General features: G+C 35.6%; 1 protein-coding gene across 1 annotated transcript in view; it reads right to left on the bottom strand.

The window, feature by feature from the left end:
* The window catches only part of LOC126759229 (uncharacterized), a 237,392-nt gene that overhangs the window by 4,602 nt on the left and 207,784 nt on the right, over positions 1 to 25,006 (bottom strand). Inside the window, 2 exon segments of the mRNA XM_050473936.1 lie at positions 3,380 to 3,592; positions 15,672 to 15,745. Of these exon segments, the coding sequence (XP_050329893.1) occupies positions 3,380 to 3,592; positions 15,672 to 15,745 (287 nt within the window).

Here is a 25,006-nt window from a genome sequence, read left to right as displayed (position 1 = left end):
ATATTGATCGGTCAGTTTGAATGGCAGCTGTATGCTATAGTGATTCGATTCAAACAACATATTCGAAGATAGCAGCAATATCTTGAAATATGATCTATTCCAAATTTTGTGAAGATACCTTTTCAACTAAAAAAGTTGTTCATAAAAAAATATTAATAATAGTTCATTTGTATAGCAGCTATATGCCATAGTGATCCGATCTGAAAAATTTGTTTGGTGATTGCATAGAAAAGAATTCATCCCGAATTGGTCGTACAATCAAGAATATTTCCACACATGCATATCGTCACCTGAAATGCAAAATAACTTAACAACATTTTCGGAAATTTACAGAGGAAGGAATAAAACACGTGAAACAAAATTTAAATATTGGTGAAAACTGGGTTATATCTGATAGCAGAACCTTAAAATGTTGGACATATGTGTACTTATACTAATGTATGTAATTTGAAGTAGTGGATCGTAATCAATGAAGCACTCAATTTCGAATTTTTTGCTGATACGTTATTTTGCATTTTAAGTGACGATATACGAGTACATTGTATGTACAAACTACTGTGGGCAAAAAATAGTAAGACTTTTTTATTTAAATTTTGTGCGAAAACTCATTTGTCGAAATATTTTTTCTCTAAATTTGATGTGATTAACAGTGACATCTGTGCCAAATGGCACATCAAAAAAATCATTAATGTTTAGGGAATACTATTTGTTATGCGTCGTTTGGGCGAAGCTATTCAATAAAAATAAGAAAGGGCTAAGTTCAGGTGCAAACGAACACTTATACACTGACCTAAATATGCGGCATACGATTTGCTAGATAAACCAAAATCATTATACATAGTATATGGGTCTTGGGGTAGTATCAACCTAATTTTATCTATTAACTATTATCATGAGACGCACTAAATAATGTTCCTTAGATTTCATTGAGGTACCTGTCATACAATCAACAATCATATGGAGCAGAGTCAGCCGGATGTTCGAAAATCCTCGTAATGGTTATATGGGGGCTGGGTCAAGTTTTCACGCAAATATATCAATTTTAGGCACAAAGACATACTGTTATGAGAAAAACGCGCTCTATCATTTTCATTGAGATTACTTGCATTTTGGCCAATATATGCGGTACAAAGTCAGCTAGAAGTTCGAAAATCTTTATATGAGGTATATAGGGGCTCAGGAAAGTATTGACCCGATTCAACCCAATTGATGCATGCATGATACACATAGTTACTATTGTTTGAAAAGGATTCTCGCTGAATTTCAATTGTATATTCCATACATTGACCGATATTTTCGGTCAAAAGTCAACTGTAGATACTGGGATCCACATATTCGGTATCTAGGGTCTTGAACAATTTTGGTTGGATTTGGACAATTTTTGGTATAAACGTGCATACTTTAAGGAAATAATTACTGCAAAATTTTATTCCTTATATTAATTAATTTGTCTACTGGAAAGTCAAAGAATCAAATGAATATTTAAATTATGTTATATGAGAAGTAGGCGTGGTTGTAGTCCAATTTCGCCCATTTTCACACATGTGATATAGGAATGGGCTAAGAATGTTGCGGACTAAATTTAGTCGAAATCGGTTGGTCGGGTCCCTAGGTATGGGATTTCACCAAAAAGTGAGCGGTGCCACGCCCATTGTGCAAGTTTCATACCGGCTCATATAAAGCCCTCTCATCCCATCTTTGAGGTAAAATTTAATTTCTCTGGCGTAATTAGTATTTGAATGTGCTTTTAGTAGTTTTAACTAGTACCGTTATATTGGGAGTGAGCGGGGTTAGCTTCCGATTTTATAAATTTTCACACTGTTCGTAGGAGTTGTTATAATATTCGAGCTTAGCAAAATTGGTTGTTGCTTTAGTAGTTTAGGAGATATGCACATTAAACAAATTAGAGGGTGGGGCCACGCCTACTATTTAATATTTTTATCCACAGGTGTGGCCTCAACTTTAAGAGCGCTACGTCCAATTTATGGTCGTCATAATCGTCCTCTCAGATCAACAATTGAGCGTCGAGTGGAAAAATTTGAATCCACAGACACAGAACAATATCTTCCCATGCCAGTGAGACAAAGAAGTACCCATATCAGTCTTTCACACGTCTTTCTCAAGCGTTGGGCATCTTTGTGACACCGTTGTGACGAATTTTGCGAAAAGATCTTGGCTTTATTCCTTACATGAACGAATTGACCAAGAACTGGAGTCGCTTGACCACCAGAATCGTAGTATGTTCGTGAATTGGTCTGAGCACCAACTCGAAAATAATCCGAATTTTCAATCCAAAATCATCTTCAATAATGAGGCTCCTTTCTGGCTGAATGGCTTCGTGAATAAGCAAATTATGCGATATTGGTCAGGCAGCAATCCACACATACTCCATACCAAAAACAATAACCGACCATATTATTTCGAAATAATTACGGTTTGGAGCGGTTTATGGGCCGGTGGCTTCATTGGGTCGTACTTCTTCCATGATGATCAAAATCGGCACGTCACTGTGAATGGGAATCGCTACCGCTCAATGATAACCGAATATTTTTGGCCCGAATTGGATGATATGGACTTGGACAATATGTGATTCCAACAGGACGGGGCCACAAGCCACACAGCGAATGTCAAAATCGATTTATTGAAAACCTGGTTTGGTGAACATATTATCCCACGAAATGACCAATCAATTGGTCGCCTCGGTCGGACGATTTTATCAAATCAAAATTCTTAATTTGATACTTTTTACAAAAATCTTTCAAGAACGCAAAGAAATATATCAAAATTTCTCTACCACCATCTTTTAATATATTTGTTGCCATAATTTTCCATATTTTATTAACATCTTTGTTAAGTCTTAATCTTAATTTTTTTTCGTTCAAAAAATTTGCAAACATTTATACTTGTGCTTTCATGGCATCAATATAATACTTGTATTTAAAAGCAATTTGCTTAACTTTGCGCTGAGATTAGCTTTTATAATTCACTAAGCCCACAGGTCATTAATTCAGAACAGCGCGATGAACCAAAAGGAAATATTTGTGAGGCAATTTAATACCGTAACCAATATAGTACATACAAACCAACAAGCCGAATAATTGCAAACCGAAGCTTTACGGGAATAATTTCTCATTTCTGCTTAGGTACGTGCCCACTAGGGACGTGCGCTACAATTGGAATTTCTACCCTTCTACTCGTACTCCGCCGAGCTCTTTATAGTGCTTATAAGCTTGCTGCATAAGCTTAATGCAAAAACTTATGTTCGTTTATTTGAATTTAAATTTTACGATTGCTAAGAAAAACAACTCAATTCCATCGACATTTGTTTTACGGCTTGTGAAAAGTTAGCAAATGAACAGCTAGCAGCACACTTACTTACCTGGAATATGTGTTCGACTTTGTGTTTGATTTTCTCCTCCTCGGGACACTCGTCCGGTAGGCGTCCCATCAGTTCGTAAATGGCAGTCACAATATCAGTCATTTCTTCCCTCGTTATGAAGCCGTCGCCGTTGATATCGTACAACGAGAATGTCCAACGTAGTTTCTCCTCCACAGAGCCGCGCGACAATATCGATAGTCCTTGAACAAAGTCCTGCAAGCATAGGAAAAACAAATGCTCGTAGATAATTTGCAAAACACCACTGTAAAATCAGTAGAGAAACAAGAAGAAAAATCTAATGACAAACAATTTTCTTGCCATGAAAGTTGAATATTTTTCAACTCTCACCAAATGTAAATCTTCTGGTAGATATTTCTACACCAGCTGTTGTGTGGTGACCACAAATGTCTCGTCATTCGTTATCGGCGGCTGTTTTTCTCATTACAAGCCCAATTGACAACTGTTGTTCACGACAGTTTGAAGTGCGTCATTTATTTTTATCACTCAGAAAATGGCGAATGAAATTACCGTAAACAGACAAATTGAATTGGAATGGGCTTTAACGTATTTAGGCACAAATATGTATGGCGCGAAGTGCTGCTAGCATTTGAGAATTATTGTAATTGAAAATAATGTAAGCCGCTGTATGTAGGCAGTAATCTTCATGTAAATCTATAAGCCAAAGCATATTTGGTATACAATTTTAAGGTTCAATTGACTTTAAGGTATTTAATTTGTGATGAGTAGGAAAATCTGCAGGAATAGCTGCAGATCATATAGTACATCTTTAAAATATTTAAGATTTTTAAACCATATTAAACATTTTGAAGCCTTTTTCTACTCACCGGTGCTTGTTTTCAAAAGTTCTTTTAATATTTTGTTAAAAGCGATGGCATTAAGAAAATATTTACTGAACGCAATTGGTAATCTAGTTTGATTGGGTTACTTCAATTTTCGTCTGAGATATTCTATTGATTCGAATTATTAAATAGCTTTACTTTGAAGTGTGAAATTCTCAATTACTCGGCGCCTTTGTAAATTATCTGTAACTTTGCAATGAAATTGACCATAGAGTTACATATTTTGACATCCTTATTATTCGTTTGAGAAAATTGGAGATTAGTACTACTAATACACATCTACAATTCATCAAATTTAATTTAAAATTTCATGAATTCAATTGTCTTCCATTGCTTTAGGTTTCATTTTACAATTTCTTCCAAAGATTTAAGTTTGCTGCCAAATACTTCACAAATGCCTCTCGAAAAATTTAAAAAAGATTGTTATATGCTTCTGTAGACTTAAGCAAATTCTACTTCAGTATACAACGCAAGCATATCGGCAATTATAAACCACTTGCCTTCCTCAATAGATGGAACGATCAATATATCGTACCATTCGTAAACTTGACGTTTTGAGCTTCAATATTTAACGGTGTGCGCCACTTACAGTTGATCCCCAATATTTTTGGTGAGGTTTAAAAGTCCTTATCTTTAGATCCTTATTTTTATTCAAGCTAATTTAGTGGTTAGTTTTTGATGTATTTGTTTAATTTTCCAGTCCGTATATTCATCGTCATTTTTTCATTACACCTAACAATACCTTAGAGAGTTTGTATTCCCTCACATAAAACAATATGGACAATCAATTTTCAAAATCAATACGTCAAGATTTTGAAAATTGATGACCTTTTAAATCATTGCGGTTGTGGTTTTTAAAAGTTAAAGCAGATTTAATCTTATTGACTTACATCGTTTAGAAATACGACAAGTTTGCTGAAGAGAAATGAAGACGGATGGCTTACACAAAGTTTAAACACTAAACCAGAAACGAATAGGATTTTCAATTTTAATGAAATTGTTTGTTATAAAGTGTTTTCTCTTTCGAGGTTCCCTACATTTTTAAAGAAAAAATACAGAAACTTCAAATTGAATGAGGAATGTCTATTATCATTCAAAAGAGCATTCTTTGGTATTTCTTTTTTGAAGATTATCTCTTTTAAATGTTGGCCGTGGCTACGTCTCAGATCGTCCATCCGTTGAGTTCAATTTTCGATTACTCGTTCGAGTATTTTGACTGCTAACTGGCAAATGACATGCGTGATGTTTTGCTCCAAGGGCTGAGTCGAAGCGAGGTTCTCCACATAGACTTCAGACTTTACATAACCCCACAGATAAGAGTCTAACGGTGTGATATCACATGATTTCGGTGGCCAATCGACCGGCCCAAAACGTAAAATTGTGTGCTCACCGAACTGTTCTCTTAATAAATCCATTGATTGATGCGATGTATGGGAAGTGGCACCGTTTTGTTGAAACCAAATATCTCCGAGATCACAAGCTTCAATTTAAGTTATTAAATTGTAGGTTATCATGGCGCGGTAATAGTCGCAATTGACGATTGCACTCTCACTGGTATCGTTTTTGAAAATATATGGACCGATGGTTCCACCGGCCTGCAAACCACACCAAACCGTTGTTTTTTCTGGATAAAATGGCAGCTCTTGAAATGGACTTCATCGATGAATTAAATTTGGTTCGAAAACGTCGGATCTTCTTGGAACTCTTCATAAGCCCATAGAGCGAAGCGATGTCGCTTGGGATGGTTGAGCGGCTTCCGTTCTTGAACAAAGCTTGTATGCTTTAAATTTCAGATCTCGACGTAAAATGCGCCAAGTCGTTCCATACGTCAGTCCAAGTTGCGAACGTTGCCGAAACGAGTCTCCATGATCTTCGTGTACACTCTCAACTACGGTAGCTATATTTTCTTCACAGCGTGCTGAATGTGGTCTATTCAGTCGAATATTATACAATAATGAATTCTTGGTCCCAGGATGGGTGATGGTGTTGCGAATAGTAGGTTGCTTACGTCAATTGTGTTTCTTGTTCTTTAGAGCACGTGAATTTTTGTAATAAAGTTGAACGATTAGTAAACATTGTTCAGGTGCAAGTCTTTCCATAATGAAATGCCAAACAATACTGAACTAAAATAACATAACAGCTTGGCACCCCTCATGCGTAATCTGCCAAGAAAAGGCTATTGAAAAAAGCACTTCTACTTAGATCACCCGTTATATCCCCGTTTATATATAATATATAAAATTGTATGGTTAAATGTGTCGAACTTAATTTTAGCTCAATAATAAATTTGATAATTAAGAGTGATTACTGTTATTGCTCTTTTCACTGTTTTTACATTTAATAAATATTTCTCTTCTTATTTTGCTTTGTTACCGAGTTTGAATTTTCATTACTTACGTCATGACACTGCAGTAATAATGGTAAAACGCAAATACCTTTATCAGTCCTTCAGCTGAGCTTTCCTCCTCCGCGGAACATTTGACTTTCTTTGACCAAAGGCGGCATTTGTTCGAATTCTTCTTATTTATAATTTGAGAGTTTTGGTGTTAGCGTGATATAAATCCATGGCACGCCGAATGAAAGTCACGTGTTCGGCTATGCTTGTTGTATTTTTTGTAGCACTTAAATCTCCTTCAAAGTGTACCAAATTGAATTATTTATAAAGTGCTTGAGCATTACGAAAAAGCAAGGAATGATGTCTCTTCTCTGTGCTCGTTTAGTGAGGCAAAGTAAATATAAATATATCCCATTTACTAATTCTATTTCCACGGAAGTGCGCTGGGTGCTGTGTTGCGCATTTTTTCATATTTTGTACATTTTATCTATTTTAGGTACACACTTATAAATATACAATCATATCCAACCCACTTGTTTATTTGTTTATAATAATAGTAGTATTGACTCGAAGGCAGGCAAATTTTGGAATTGAGATCACGTCTTCGAGAAATTTTGTTAACTCATATTTCGAGTACTATTTTTATTAAGTATTGTGTCAATACATTTTTATTGCTTGTTAAGCGAGAAGTAGGCGCGGCCTTGGTTATATATTTTAAGGAGAAATGACTTTTTCGGGATAGAAACATATTCGCTAATGTCTTTCTGTGATGACCCCTATATGACAGGTAATTTTAATCTTCTAGTCACTCTGCCCTTAAAGCCAAAAATCAGAAGTCGCTAAGTGGAACTCCTTTTTAACCGGCAAGCTCATTATTTTTCCAGTAGATGGGTATGTGGCAAATCGTTGCGTCAACAGTACCTCATTCAGTAACAGTCTTCCTATTTTCCTCTATTATTAGGTGTGGCTTGTGAATGCTTGAATTTGGTGACATTTCCGTTTTAAATATTTATTGCTGAATTACACTCGCAGTTCCTTTGATTTCTGCTTTTCCTCCTTCAATCTTAACTTTAATGTCACGCAAAATTTGTTTTGAATAATGCCTCAACATAATGAAAACGAAACACGAACACGTCGATGACTGCACAGCACCAAATATTTAAATATTTATTATATAACACATGCATAGCTTAAACCACCACAAGGAACTTCCAGCAGCGCGCTCACACTTGACTTAGGTTGACTTGACACGAGTTGAGTTGAGTTGAAATTTATGGAGGATTTGCATGACTGTAAATTTTCGCGTTCAAGTGGTGGAACACTGTGGAGCCAAAATTGCTTTGACTCAACAATCACGAAGCCACACAAATACATACGATTAATATTTATTCACAAACATACGGAGATAAATTGCCCACAAGTATATAATAAGTTTTAAGGATTGCGGTGAATATGCGTGCGTATGAATGGAGAAAGTTGGTGATGGCGATTAATGTTATAAATAAACTGCTTTTGCAAATTTGCTACCGAGAAATAGCAATGAAAGTTTGAAGATCTAAAATAACTTTGGGCAATATCAAAAAGCCGCGAAACAACTGCTAAGCAATTCAAAAGGAAGGCGTTTCCTCATAACCGCACCCAAAACAACCTCGAATGATTAAAGAATAATTTGAGAAAATATTGACAAACAACCTCAGATGATTTAAGAATAATTGCGTGTATAATAGTTATATATTTAGCAATAACAAGAAGAACCTTTCGTTATATACCCATAGTACTATATCATCAGTAAGGACGAATGAAACTACAGCTGAAGGAAAGGCTACGTATCCAGTGAAAAAGTTTGTTTGACAATTGTCATAATTTGACTAAAAAAGGAAGTACCAAACTCCATATGTTATATTAATAATAACAATATAAATACTTAAATAATATGACAGGAAAGATTTTAACTTAAAATCCGCTTTAAACCAGCAAACTGCATTGCGGTCTTTAGTCCCATAAAGCGCTGCGAATATTTTATAACTTTAAGGGTAATAGAAGCCACATAACGCCTGCGGTCATCCAGCACTCATTTCCAAATCTATTACAGAATATACTTTAATAGCGACTTCAAAACTTATAAAAAACATATAACAGCGTATATGTACAATTCAGAAAGACTTTTGCTGGCCATTAAAAGTGTTCTCTCTAGCTATCTTCATTTAATGTTTATGGTTTAACATTTTCATTTACTTTTTAATTATCCCTAATTACAGACATCATTTGCAGCCAAAGTTTTACGATTATGGCAATTTACTTTCTAAAAATCACTAGCATATATCTAAAGTGGTATTAGGGTTACATTTGCGGTAAATGCGGGTAGTAAGGTGGATAACAAAAAAAAAAAAATATTTATTTTCAAAAAAAAAATTATAAAATAAAATAAATGAAATAAAACTAAAGTGAATTTAAAAATATATATATGTTAAAAAAATAAAATTAAATTAAATTAAATAAAATAGATTAAAATAAATAAGATTAAATAGTTTTTAAAACCCGTACAATTTATCTAAGGTTGTATGTTCTTTGCTTTCAATGACTAGGTACTATACATATCGCGTAAGAAACAATTCCAACTCGTTTGAGACTATATATAACTACACAAAGAGTGATCCATTTCGAGGTTCCCTACTATAAAAAACACAGAAACTTCAAATTTAATGGAAAGTGTTTATTATCATTCGAAAGAATATTTTTTGAAGATTATCTTTTTCAAATGTTGGTCGCGACTACGTCTCTGATGGTCCATTCGTTGAGTCCAATTTTCGATGACTCTTTCGAACATTTCGACTGATAACTGGCAAATGACTTGCCTGAAGTTTTGCTCCAAGTCCTAAATCGAAGCGTGATTATTCGCATAGGTTTTAGACTTTACATATTCCGAACACACGATCTTGATAGCCAATCGGCCAGCCGAAACTGTGAATGTGTTCTCTCAATAAACTCATTGAAGATACATATGTATATGAACCGATGATTCCACCGGCCTACAAACCACACCAAATCGTTGTTTTTCTGGATGAAATGGCAGCTCTTGAACCTCCTCAGGTTGCTTTTCGTCTCGTACATATCCACTGAGCCATAAATGGATCGCTGAACAAAATTAGGGTCGAAAATTTCGGATCTTCTTAGAAATCTTCAAGAGCCCATAGAGCGAAACCATGTCGCCTGGGAAGGTCGAGCGGCTTCAGTTCTTGCACAAGTTGTATTTTGTACGCTTTAAATTTAAGATCTCGATCTAAAATGTTTAAGTCGTTCAATCCGTTAGTCCGAGTTGCTGTGAACGGCGCCGAATCGACTTTGCAAGGTTTTCGTGTACGCTCTCAGGTAAGGTTGCTATATTTTCTTCACTGCATGCTGGACGTGGTCTATTCGCTCGAATATTATACATTATTTACAGATCGTGAATTTTCGTAATAAAGTTGAACAGTTTTTAACATATTCAGAAGTAGGCTTTTCACAATGAAATGCCAAACAATACCGAATGAAAAAACATAACAGCTTGAGACCACTCATGCATGATCTGTCAAAAAAAGACTATTGAAAAAAGTTCTTCTACTTGGATCACTCGTTATATACTTAAAACTTTCAAAAATAAGTAGTGGTGTTTTGAAATTAAAGCAAACTACATAAACTGGGACTGACAATATAATTTTAAACATTAAATGCCTTCGGGCTGAATTAACGCCAAATATGGCGCATGGTGGGTACACTATACGTAAGACTTTCAAATATAACTATCTCGTTCAATTGTTAGTTTTGGTACCTTTCAATGAAACTACTTATCTCCGTTGTGCTTTTGTAAATAGACAATCATGGTTTGGCAACTGATGGATTTGAAAGGTTCTAAATCGGGGTTTTATAGAATTGGGCACTCGCATAGTACTTTCTCTTACTGCTGTCGAGTTTGTAGCTTAATACAATATTGTTATAAGACAACGTGTTAACGTGTGTTTTAAACGTGTGTTACCCAAATGGCAAATCCCCTTTTATGGGGGTTGTAAGTCTATATGTATTTTTGCTGTAGCCATTTAATAAGTCCTTAGTTCTTGTCTTGTCATATTTTAGCCATATATTTTTCGTTATCTAGCATTTGGTTTATATTTCCATCTGTTCTTAGCTATTTGTTAAAATGACGTGTTCGGCTCCCTATAGATCGTTCCTAGCGGCCACGGTTTTTTCTCTAATTCAGACTGACTTGACCAACTCGTCTGATTTTTCGTTATCGAAAATGGTTCTTTGATCAGAAAGCGAAATTATTTACAAGTAGAGTTCACCTACCAGTAAGCACAAAACCTCCTTACATTTTTTGACCACAAGGCTTTAAATATTGCCTGAGCAGTTCTCTATATCCTCCCGATTTATTCAGAAGAGCTCTAGATACTTCTCTATGTATTGTACTTCTGATTTAAATATGCTAGCTGAGTTTGGTAGACGAATGGATAGATATCTTCAGCTCTAGTTTGTTCTTCCGTTACTAAACCTTTTCTCCATTCGGGTCGAGAGGGTATCTCAGCTGGAAATCACTACTGAAATCCCACCCAGGGAGAATGTTGTCCGATCTATGTATTTAAATATATATTTGAGCTAGTTCAGGATATCGCTGTGTCTATAACTTTCGTGTTCCCATTTTCCTATCTCCTTAATTTTTAAAACAGAACTGCTACTTTTCGTAGACGATTTAAAAAAGCAAGCGCAATTACACCCATTTTCGCAAAAACATCATAGTCTTAATAGTTTAGGATTCTTTGTGAGGCCTTAGAAAAGAAGAACTCTTGTGTTCGAACATATAAATTTAGCAAAACGCTTAGTAGCCAGTACAAATTTGCAGTTTAATTTCCATTCCCGACAGCTCGGTGGGATAGCTGAAGCTATGCGCTTCCTAGTGTTTATATCTTGACCTCCCAAATGCGGGACATTGTTGTGTTGCTTCCACCTCATCTTCTTAGATACAGCTTCTGCAGATGTCGTCTGCTAAGATTCCCAACCTTACAGCGTGAACGCCAATAGGCCTATTAGATGCCCCATAACTAGGGAAAGGCTAGCCTTACTGAGGGAAAAGAGATCTCTAGATCTCCTGCGTTCGTTCTATGGCTAAAAGGATTTTGCGACAGCGAGGACACGGGAGCACCGAACCCCCTAGATCGCACTGTTAATGAGTTCAAGGATGAGTGGATGTTTACTTCTATGAAGGAGGCTGCAGTATTACTAGACTTATTTCAAGAATTAATCTTCGAAAAAGTATACTCAGTTAAGTAGATTTATGTCAATGAGGAAATATGTTACTTTTTAGTTTATTTAGCTATAGCTTCGCAGAGGCCTTGCTTTTAGCTCACGACCCATCTAGTTAGGTACTCAGTACCCTTATCTACTGGAAAAACTGTATGTTTCTCGACCGCAAAATGTTTTGTCTCAAACTCGAAATTAATTTGAACGATGGAACCATGAAAAATAAGTGATTGAATAATTAGGGCAGGCAGGGCATTAGGCACTAAAACGATGCCATAAACACAATGTTGAACAAAGATTTGCAGAGCGATAAGAGACGGACAAATAAACACAACAGCATGATATTAAGCTGACCAACACAGCGCACCGAAGCAATAAAGAAATTAACTGAATTTTTGGGAGTTACTGGAAGGTCGATATTTGTATTAGACGCTGCGACAACCACAAAAGCCAGACCAAAGGAGGCGAAGGAGAAGCTAAATGAAAACAAAAAGCACATTTGTGAACCCCTAATGCCATAAAAGAGCATAAACGGCAGCTTGCACCACATAAGGGGAGGGCACTCAAAAATGTTATAACTCTAAGCAACAACAACGACCAAATTAAAAACAAACGCGCTGCGTACGTACATTCCGGTGGTCGTCGTCACAGACAATTTGTGTTGAGGAACACTCTTTATATGGTCATGCCATTAAGTGAGCTTTACAAAGGCAAAGTACAAATAAATAAGAAACGGAAAAATGTACGCAAGAGTGGCTGCTAAGCGATAAAAAATGTTAGCAAAAAACAAGAAGACCAGCACTAAAAGCCAGACCGAGTAGTAAAGAACAGAAGCGGCGGCGCAAAAAGTAAACAAATAATGCTTATCAACATAAAGTATATTATAAAGCTCATTAAGCTGTGAGCGGCGACGCAGTCATACGCCGAACTCGGAGATGGCGTGGCTTTTTGTTGAAAGGGAGCGCTAATGTTTACTTGCATACAATTCACACATATTTACACTTATGTATGTACGTATACATGTATAGTAGTGTATCTGCACAGCATCGGCAATAGTGAAATTCTCACAGCAGGGATGTGTGGCGCATTAGCATTGATGGCCCCAGACACAAGGGTCCTCTTAGTGAGCGCTACATAATAATATGCGGCTGAAGTCAATGCTGATGTGTTTGTTTGTGTCATGACAGTTGACCTTTAATACAGCGCGTTGTTAACCAACACATAACAACACTAAACACCTAATCAAGTGACACAAAATGACAAGAAGCGAGCTTAAAATGTTAATGCCACATTATGTTTCTGTGATATTAGTGGCGCGCATTGCAAGCGAATTGGGTGGAATGCGCGGCGGAAGGGTCGGTACATAAATGAATGTGTGTCAGTAAAATTTATATGTAGAAATGTACTGAATCTTACTCTGTACTATTTATTATGGCAAGAGACCTTAAATGCCAATAACAAGTAATTATGGGATTAAACAGTTAAATGAATATTATGACATTTTTATTTTATTTTTTGTGATAAAAAAAAAAACAGCTACTCCACATCAGGTTAGGAAACCGAAAATTCTGTAAATCGCACGAGCTTATAACGGGGTTTTCAATAAGGACGCTACAAAAGTAGACCGGCAGGGACTGCAAACGACGCCATTTTTTCTCCGCTCTTTTGACATTTCTCTTCAGTAAGGTTTGCCATTTCATTATGGAAAAATATACAATCCAATAGCGAGTCAAAATTATTAAAATTTACTAACAAAATTCAGAGTCACTGGCGTCAACTCTAAGAGCGCTACGTCCAATTCATGGTCATCATAATCAGTCTCTCACACTTCTTTCTCAATTGTTGAACATTTCTGTGACGTCGTTGTTTATGAAAATATCTTGGCCTATATCCTTACAAAATCAAATTGACGTAAGAACTGAAGCCGTTCTTCCACCAGAATCGTCGTATATTCATGAATTGGGCTGAGCAACAACTTGAAAATGATCCGGATTTGCATCAAAAAATCATCTTCAATGATGAGGCTCATTTCTGGCTGAATGGCTTCATCAATAAGCAAAATGTGAGTTATTGGTCAGGCAGCAATCCACACATACTCCATGAGTCACCATATAATTCCGAAATAACTACGGTTTGGTGCGGTTTATGGGCCGGTGGCGTCATTGGGCCGTACTTCTTCCGTAATGATCAAACTCGGCAGGTAACTGTGAATGGGAATCGCTACCGCTCAATGAACCGAATATTTTTGGTCCGAATTGGATGATGTCGACTTGGACAATATGTGGTTCCAACAGGACGGCTCCATGAGCCACACAGCGAGAAAATTTGTGTCGTTCCAAGAAACTTTCACAATTGCCATCCGGTGAAATTTTTAACTTTACCCTTTGGACACTGATTGGAAAAAGCTATGTTATTGTTGTTGTAGCGGTTATCTAGTATCCGATTGGGTGGTAAGACTTCGATTGGTTGTCATTAAAGTTTTTTTTAACAGTAGACCTAATAAACGTGCTATTTCAACGGTGTTGAACCCGAGAGAGAGGGAAGTTATGTGTGTGCGGTTCGCTGGGCATGCAAAGAAATCGAGCTTGATTCCGGAAAAGTAGGAATTTAAAATGCTATAGTATCCGGAACGATTTGATTTCAAGTACGTCAGTCAGGCCAGGTTAGATGGCTGATCGCAGATCGCACGTGGACTGCTATATGTAGTTCTTTAAGAAGCCATAAAAAAGAGCTCAGACTCCTGTTTTCGAAATTATAAATTAGCTAAACGCTTAGTAGCTAATACCAATTTTCACAGGCGTTTAATTTCCATTCCCAGTAGGTGGAATGTCTCAAAGTATGCGTTGATAATCGTAGTTTTCGGCCGATTAATAAGGGTGAATTGATCACCAAAGTTCTTTTAATATTAGGTGCTGTTGGCTTCGGTTTTTCGAAATGCTAGTTATATACAGGTCTCCATCGATTAAGGTAAATAGAAGAAAAGACTGATAGACTGATTATCGACCCCTACATCCGAACACTTAACGGACTTCGATATGAATGCTACTTTAGCCTGCCTTCAAACCACGAATTTTGTCCCAATCTTATATTTGGATAATACCTACATGTAGATAGTACATAACGTATATTTTATCATTGACTTAGTTGCGAATGAATTTTATTCATTGTAACACAACTGAGTCGTTATTTATACGGAATTTTTTCGTTTTTACTAAGATTTTCAATACCTTTGTCTTATTTTTTACATTTTCGCATTTTATTGTTTGCAACAGTGCGCCATAAATTTCGCTGCTTTACGAGTTTGCGAGCCACATTCTTAGTGACTTGCTTGTCGGTCAGTTTAAACCAATATTCATTAATTCATACGAGGCAAAAAGGCACGAAAAGAGAAAGAGAATTTGGTAATTGTCAAATAAGAACAAAAACGAGAAAGAATTGCGCAAACCGTTGCCATTAAAATGCATGGTTTCATTAGCATCTGCGATTGCTATATCTTCCACAAAGGGTTCCTTCCGCATTTAATTAAAATAAATTGTTTTGGGTTCAGAAAATACTTTATTCTTTTTTCACTTGAAGCGCGTGAAGTTAATTAACTTTAAAATGAATATTGATCATTTAACTGAGGTTGCAGAGTGCCTTGATGTGAGAGGATAAAAATATGCAAATATTTTTTTTTATTAAGCAATCGAATGTAAATATAAATATTCTTCCAAGTAGTTACTACAACATCTTACCTTAAATATATAGCCATATTTTATATATGTATGTATATATGTATGTTTTGTAATTGTAGAAAAATTTGTTAATTTTTTCTTTCATTACTTACCTCAAAGCTAACGATGCCACTGTGGTCCTGATCGAGTGTGTTGAAAACGTAGTGTGCATACAGGGTGGGGTTGGCTGTCTTGCACAATTTTGAAGCATAATTGAAGGCGCATAATCCATTTAGTAATTTATTTGAACAGCATAGTTGGGTTGTAAATGATTGTTTGTATATTTTCGGAGTTTTATGAAATAAATAGAAATTGGTTAAACTTTTTTCGTAGGCAAGTGATAATGTTATTTTATTTAATTGTTAGTTATTAGTATTAAACAAGTAAGCATTTGAAATGTATACATATATAAATAGGAGAAGGTTGAGCGGGAGCAGATTTAAATACTTAATATACTCATAACAGATAAAGAGAAGGATTTCAGATCTGGGAAATCCAACTGTCGCCAAATAAAAAATTATCAACTCTATGTACTTATTACGTTCATGCTTATTTACAGGTGTAATAAACAGCTGCTGTGACAGCCACCCAAAAATTATCTCATCACATAGCCAGTTTAGAGGAGCTGTTGGAAAGTAAGTACAGATTTCCCCATTTTTACACTAAAGGCATAAAAAATTAGTGTTTTAGTAATTTCGCACAGCCAAATTGATTTACTGCATTAAGGTTATAACCGAGAAACCAGTTTTTGCCTTACACAAAGCCGACTAAACGATTAAAAATAAATAACATTATACTTCCTTGTCTTTTTCATTTTTATACCCTGAACAGAGTATATTAAGTTTGTCACGAAGTTTGTAACACCCAGAAGGAATCGTCGGAGACCCTATAAAGTATATATATAAATGATCAGTATGTCGAGCTGAGTCGATTTAGCCATGTCCGTCCGTCTGTCTGTCCGTCTGTCTGTATATATATGAACTAGTCCCTCAGTTTTTAAGATATCGTTTTGAAATTTTGCAAACGTCATTTTCTTTTCAAGAAGCTGCCCATTTGTCGGAACGGCCGATATCGGACCACTATAACATATAGCTGCCATACAAACTGAACGATCGGAATCAAATGCTTGTATGGACAACTTTTACATTTGACAAGATATATTCACGAAATTTGGTCCATATTATTTCCTAAACCAACAATGTAATATCCGAAGAAAATTTTCAGATCGGTTGACTATAGCATATAGCTGCCATACAAACTGAACGATCGGAATCAAGTTCTTGTATGGACAACTTTCACATTTGACAAGATATATTCACGAAATTTGGTATATTTTATTTCCTAAGGAAACAATGTAATCTCCGAAGAAATTGATGAGATCGGTTTACTATAGCATATAGCTGCCATACAAATTGAACGATCGGTATCGGTATAAATGTATATAGTGTTCTAAAAAAACTCATAGAGCATCTTTATTTGATAATAATGTGCTGTAATGTCAAAAACAATTTAAACGGGTTCCTACCCTTTCCAAAATCTTGTTACCTTATTGTTGCAAACTTCACTATTGAACAATATTACAAAAATAATGACAGCTTGGCACCCGTAGTTCGAAAATTTCATATAAAATGTGGTCGGAGTAGTGGTTATGATTATATTGAATAGTCTAAAAAGTCTTTTCGTATTTCTAATCAAATTTCAACTTATTATTTTTATATTTATAATAATAAATAAATAAATAAATATGTAGTATAATACCATTTTGGTCGACTACTTTTTGGCATTTTTCTGCTAGAGACATTATGCCATCAGTGTAAATCGAAATTTTCGAAATTTGCAGAACGGAAGCGAGCGAACCATTGTTGTGCTACACGAACTGATACAGCATCGTCTCCGTAAACTTCACAAATTTCATTGGTGCTTTGCGTGGCATTCTTCCCTTTCTTATACAAAAATTTCAAATTATTGCGAATTTCTTCATTACTTTCACTCATTTTTGAACAGCTGTAATTATTTTTCAACTTCCCCGAATTTAATTTTTTTTGGTTAAATGATGCTTAAAATCTCACCTTTCTAACACTATATGGTATGACACAATGTGATTGGTAGCACTGGAGATATACGACTGCAGCTACATCTATTGACAAAATACGAACAGACTTTTTCGACTAGGCAACATGTTTTTTAAAAACCAACACACTTTGTGTAATTATATTGATTTCTATGGCTGACATGTAACCATTTGTTTATAGTTTTCCCCATTGCCAACAGTCAGCGCTAAATTGCTTTGCTTAGAGCAGAAACTATCCACAACTGTCACTTTCACTGTCACTGTCACTGCTCGGAAAAGTTCGCTTTCTAATGCGCTACCATTTATATAAGAAAACCCATGCAAATTACAAAATAAACTAAAGCCATTTAAAAGCAAAAACTTGCAGCATTTGAAAGCGAACAAAAAATTTCAGTTGTCAGTTATTTCCTTTTTTCAACTTTTTTCATTGCTATTTCTGCATTTCGCCTTTGGAAGACGTAATAAAAGTGTAACATCATGGCGTTTTTGCTTTCACTTTTTCTCTATGCTTCTATATCTTGCACTGCCATTACAGATTTATTGAGTTTGCTTGCCGAGTTTTTATTTTTTGCACTCAAATGTAGTTACTTTTGAAATTATGCCGTCGATAGCTGGCTGCCTTCAGCCTGCAATTCCCTCACATTTCAATTTAAAACACAAACACACGCATGTTACCAGCGCCCACTGCCATATTCACATGTATATACATACATACATTTAGCGAGTGATGCCTCTATCTCGTTGCTTAACTTTATTATGCAGAACCACCTACAGCTGCACCTACACATCATTCACAGTGCGGTTAGAAAAAAGAAGGTCAATTAAGGTTGTACGCACAATCGTTTTTACTTGCATTTTGTTTTTATACTCTCGCAACAATGTTGCTAAGGAGAGTATTATAGTTTTGTTCACATAACGGTTGTTTGTAAGTCCTAAAACTAAAAGAGTCAGATATAGGGTTATATGTATATACCAAAGTGATCAGGGTGACGAGTAGAGTTGAAATCCGGATGTTTGTCCGTCCGTCCGTCCGTCCGTGCAAGCTGTAACTTGAGTAAAAATTGAGATATCATAATGCAAGTTGGTACACGTATTTCTTGGCTCCATAAGAAGGTTAACTTCGAAGATGGGCAAAATCGGCCCACTACCACGCCCACAAAATGGCGGAAACCGAAAACTTATAAAGTGTCATAACTAAGCCATAAATAAAGATATTAAAGTGAAATTTAGCACAAAGGATCGCATTAGGGAGATGCATATTTGGACGCAAATTTTTGGAAAAGTGGGCGTGGGCCCGCCACTACTAAGTTTTTTGTACATATCTCGGAAACTACTATAGCTATGTCAACCAAACTCTAGAGAGTCGTTTCCATACACAGTTCAAAAATGGAAGAAATCGGATAATAACCACGCCCACCTCCCATACAAAGGTTATGTTGAAAATCACTAAAAGTGCGTTAACGGACTAACAAAAAACGTCAGAAACACTAAATTTTACGAAAGAAATTGCAGAAGGAAGCTGCACCCAGGCTTTTTTGAAAAATTGAAAATGGGCGTGGCCTCGCCCACTTATGGACCAAAAACCATATCTCAGGAACTACTCGACCGATTTCAATGAAATTCGGTATATAATATTTTCTTAACACCCTGATGACATGTACGAAATATAGGTGAAATCGGTTCACAACCACGCCTTCTTCCAATATAACGCTATTTTGAATTCCATCTGATGCCTTCTCTGTATAATATATAGTACATTAGGAACCAATGATGATAGCGGAATAAAACTTTACAAAAATACGGTATTTGAAAAATATTTAAATGACGAATAATGAAATCTCGATTATCACTTTACCATGCGAGAGTATAAAATGTTCGGTGACACCCGAACTTAGCCCTTCCTTACTTGTTTTTTTTTGGTTACATAACAGCGTTGATGGACGTTAAGCCAGGACTGCCTATGTCCCTGCCTCCGCGCTCTGCAGTTTACTTTTCTTTCAGTCGTCTATGTGTTTCTGTGTGCGCGTGTGTGATGTTAAGTGTTTTATCTGAATATGTTTTTATGCATTTATTTCTCTTTTAATTTTCCACTGTTTCCCAAATTGCATCAAAGTGATTTATGGTTGCTTTTTAGCGTATGTGCTTACATACATATGTAAATACTTATTTAAGCAAGAGAGTTCATACAAAGCGACAATCTCAGTACAAAAACGTCATTTTATATGGAAGCATTAAATATTTTCATGAATATGTTGATAACAATTGTGCTTAGGTGTTACTAAAATAAATTATATTAAATTATAATAATCTGTTTCTTTTTAAGACTCTTTGGCACACTTTCTTCATTTTTAAAACAATTAATGGTAAATGGAATGATAAAATTTTCCACTAAAAGCTTTAGTGACAAAATGTAGAAGAAAAGGAATAGAAAACAATTTGTTCTCAACATAACGGGTTTTTCAAAAGGAGCGCTACAAAATAAAATAAAAACGGGAACGTTTGGGACAACAACGACATTCTGTGAAAATACATTCGATGCCATTATATATGGATTTCGATTTCTTTTGCATGGCCACCACGAGCATGCTTGCAGATGTCCAGACCCTGTAAGCAATTTTCAATGGTTTTCAAGCAAAGCTGTTAAGTAATGATTACTAATCATAATAATTAGTAATTCGAATTTTTTACACTTTACATACTTGTTATCAGGGTACAATAAGGTTTCTATTTCTTCAGTGGTAGTTAAACAGCAAAATCCATTATCACTGAAAATTTAGTGATAGTGGAAAAAATGTCACTATCACAAAACCTTTATTCATATTGAAAAACAAATTGCACTACCATTAAAGGTTTAGTAATAGTGAACACCTTTAGTTATAATGAACATTTTTCAGTAACATAACACTGTTTCTTAAAGAATAAAAATAATACTACGTATGTATATGTATAAGCTGAAGCAGTATGAGGAAATGTATTCAAAATAAACCATATATTTGAGTAGAGACTTCTAATTATGCCGCACTAAAATTAGGCAAACATAATTTATTTTTTATTTGCTTTCTTTAATACCAACATTTCAGAAGTACGGTTAGTGAGATTTTGTTTGCCATCGATTGACAATTCCACAAATAGTACTCACTTAAATATTGCATTTCAATAACTCCAATTTAGTAACATTAGTTCAATTTTACAAACAAACTTACAAACTAACACTTAACTTATGCATGCTTACGTATCGTCGGCTTAGCTTTTGCTTATAAGCTGGAGATATTGCACATATGTATGTAACATATGTATGTACCTTCGCTAGCATAAGTGCTCATTAGAATTTTGCCACTTTGTTTTGCAACTCTTTTGCTTGAATGTACTTACAGTGGGGAGCAAAACCGAGAACATATTTGCTTTCTTGAGGTATTAGCATTGATTTTGATGATACATTCTTTTCGATAGGTTTTTTGAAAATTTGATGTTGATTCTTTATTATACTAGCATTGAATGGACTATAAAACTGCATACCCAAAAATATTATAAACGCTCTTATTAAAGTCTTTGAAATTTGTACGAAATTTTGTAAGATGTCATAAATTTTGTATACAGTTTTAAACTTTAATTCATATGACATTTTTTAGAGGATGAACTACATTTGTATAAAAATCTATCCAGAAAATTGTATCGTGAAAAAAAATTGCTAATGTCTCAAAAAGGCAAACATGCGTTCCTTTCTGCTCCCCAGTGTGCATTTGAACATTCATACAAACATATGTACTACATAATAACTAACTCGCTTTACTACTGAGCTGCGTTTAAATTTTAAGAGTGCCAAATCAAGTAGCAAGACACCAAGAAATCACGTTTTAATTCATAAAGAAAGGTGTGAGTTTAACTAGCAAAAGGAAAACATTAATTGCGAACTATTGTAATTGTGAGTATTAAACATAATTGTTGTTAACTTTTAATAATAAAATTTATTTTTAGGTCTAAATGTCTGTTCATGTTTCCGAAACCGATTTTTCTGCAGACGACAGTATTGAAGATCTGGACTTTAATACTACTGGAAGTAAACGAAAGAGCTCATTAAGTGCGGAATCAGGACCGGCCCTAAAAAAAGTCTGTGTGAATTCACAAAAAATTATTTTCAAAGAAGAATTTTACACAGAAGTGGAAAAAGTTAGTTTTAAAGTTTTTAAATTAAAGCACACTATGAATTTATAATTTTTATTGTTAGATTTCCGATAAGTTAACTTGTGCTAAGTGCGTTGCATGTCGTCGAGTGATTAGAGGAAGCGGTGAAGTGACTTCAAATTTCATCAAACATTTGCAAGTCAAGCATAGTGAATGTTTTAAAACATACAAAAGTTATAAAACAGCCCTTTTGGCGGTATGGGCGTGGCCCCTCCCCTACATGCAATCTGAGTTCGATGGTAAACTGTTACATGCAATGATTGATTGTTCATTGCCCCTTTCCATTCTGGAAAAGTAATCCTTTATAGATCTTTTTCAAAGTACAGGTATGAAGGTGATGTGTAGGCAAACAGCGGCTAAGAAATTGGAAATAAAATATACCATCATGATGGAAAATGTAAAAGAAAATATGGTTTGCTCTAAATATTTTTGTACCACAGCAGATGTTTGTTCTGCAAATCATAGAAGCTTCCTTGGATATACGTGTCATTGGCTTACAGACAATTTCGAACGCAAATCGGCAGCTTTGGCATGTAGAAGGATTTGTGGGGCACACACCGCGGAAAATATTGCGCAGATGATTACTGAAATCAACACTGCCTTTGGTTTGAACAGCTCAAACATTGTCTTGACCATTACGGACAACGGCTCAAATTTTGTAAAAGCGTTCAGAGGTTATGGTGTGGGAAATGACTTTTTCGAAGATGAAATTAATGACGAAATGCCAGTCTTTGATAATGAAAGTTTGTTGCCCATACATCAGAGATGTTGCAGCCATACTCTGAATTTGCTTGCTTCAACCGGCTTCGATAAAATTTCAGCCACTGAATATCCAGTATAAGATAGTAAGTCGCAGAACAAATGGTATTATTTTGCATTAAAAAAATAATCGTTGAAATTGAAAAAATGTAACGAAACATTTTTTTTAATGCAATAGAAAACGTTTTGTAATTGTGAAAATGTGTTTAATGTTAATTTTTTTAGACATTCGATAAATGCTACAACTTGTGAAAGAATGGCAAGTGGCCAAAATTGTCGGAAATAATTGAAGGGCACCTGGGATCATCGTTGGTTTTGCCCGTTGTTACTCGTTGGAAGTCATTGCATGACGCAGTTAAAAAACTACTTTGCTATAAAGAAAAATTAAATAATCTGTGTGATAAGTTGACTTTGCCACAGTTTTCTGCAAGAGACATACAGTACCTGGAAATGTACAATTTTGTAATGGAACCAATTGCAAAGGCCCTGGACTTTCTTCAAGGAGAAAACAACAGTAACTATGGTATTTTCATATTTTGGTTCTTTAAAATATAAATTTATATTAATATTATTACAGGATTTTTAATACCAACTCTTGTGACACTGAGCAATAGGCTGCATAAGCTATGCAGACCCCAGGAATTGCAACAGTTATCATCTCTTACTTTAAAAATGGAACAGGGTTAAGAGAAAGGTTCCAACCATATTTCATTTTGAAGCCTGAGGCAAATATTGCAATTGCAGCAACAGTGCTAACTCAAAGCATCAAAATAAAATGGGTCAAGGTGTTGCTGAGATTTGCCAGAATTAACTGTCGAAAATATAACCAGCAGAGTTTTAGAAACACTTTACAGGTTTTACGCCAAAAATTGTAAAACATTTAATTTTGAAAGGAAAATTAATAATGTGTCGACTATGCCCGACAGGGCCATTTCGTGAGATAACACGTTCACCAAACTTGGATTTCAATAAATCTATTGTGACATTCGTTGTGTGGCTTGTTGCGCCGTCCTGTTGGAACCCCATATTGTCCTAGTCCATGTCATCCCATTCGGACCAAAAATATTGGTTATCAGTGAACGGTAGCGATTCGCATTCACAGTAACGTGCCGGTCTTGATCATAACGGAAGAAGTATGGACCAATGACGTCGACGTTCTATAAACCGCACCAAACCGTATTTTTTATCGGGATGTAATGGTGACTCATGAGGTATGTGTGGATTGCTGTCTGACCAAAAATGCATATTTTGCTTATTGACGAAGCCATTCAGCCACAAATGAGCCTCATCGCTGAAGATGATTTTCCATGAAAATCCAGATCATTTTCAAGTTGTTGCTGAGTACACTTCATGAACATGCGACTATTATGTTGGTCAAATGGCTTCAGTTCTTGCATCAATTTGATCTTGCAAGGATATAGGCCGAGATATTTTCATAAACAACGACGTCACAGAAATGTTCAACAATTGAGAAAGAAGTGTGAGAGACTGATTTGGGTCTTCCTCAATTGATGCGCTAGCGGTAGCAATATTCTCGACACTATGGAAACTTCTTTGTCTCACTAGCACATTTTGAACCGTGCTTGTAGATTCAAATTTTTTCACTAGACGCTTAATTGTTGATCTGGCAGGACGATTATGAGGACCATAAGTTGGACGTTGCGCTCTTAAAGTTGACGCCACTGACTCCGAATTTCGGATGATTCATTTTCAGTCCCACCAAACACTCAACATTACCTTTCGAGACATCTGTGCTAGCTTTGCGACCATTTGTTGAATTTCACCACGCTTGGACCATGTTATTTTTCGCACATCATTGTCGTATTTGATTTACGTTTCGTCTCCTGTTACCATTCGCTTCAGAAATGGTTCGGTTTCATTTCGTTTCAGCAAAGGATCGCAGATGTTAATCCGATCCATTAAATTTTTCAAAAACAATTCAGGTGGTACCCATCGAGCTTCTTTTTGTAGCCAGCCTTTTTTAAATGGTTCACAACCGTTTGATGATGAATGCTAAGTCCCTTAGCGATGTCATTGTTGCTTATGTGATGGTTCTGGTTAATTTTTTTCATAATTTCATCGACTTTTTCAGCGATAGGTCGACCAGAGCGAGGTGCATCTTTCACGTTATCTAAACAAGCAAGGAAGAGCTAAGTTCGGTTATAACTGAACATTTCATACTCTTTCAACATGCAAAGCTTAAAGCCAGGAAACAACCATCAGGTACATAAGGTCTTTTAGTTATATGGGGTCTGGGCCGAGTTTTCATCCGATTTTATTCATTTTAAGCCCAATTATGCAACTCACATATCTACTGGGCAACATATGCGATATAAATTCCTTCGGAAGTTCGAAAATTTGTATACTAGGTATATAGGGTCTTAGAGAAATATGGACCCGATTTAACCTATTTACATATAACACGCAACCTTTTTT

This window comes from Bactrocera neohumeralis, chromosome 5, assembly GCF_024586455.1.
Source record: "Bactrocera neohumeralis isolate Rockhampton chromosome 5, APGP_CSIRO_Bneo_wtdbg2-racon-allhic-juicebox.fasta_v2, whole genome shotgun sequence".
Lineage (NCBI taxonomy): Eukaryota > Metazoa > Arthropoda > Insecta > Diptera > Tephritidae > Bactrocera > Bactrocera neohumeralis.
The sequence above is the reverse complement of the archived record's forward strand: the minus strand, read 5'-3'. Positions and strand labels throughout refer to the sequence as shown.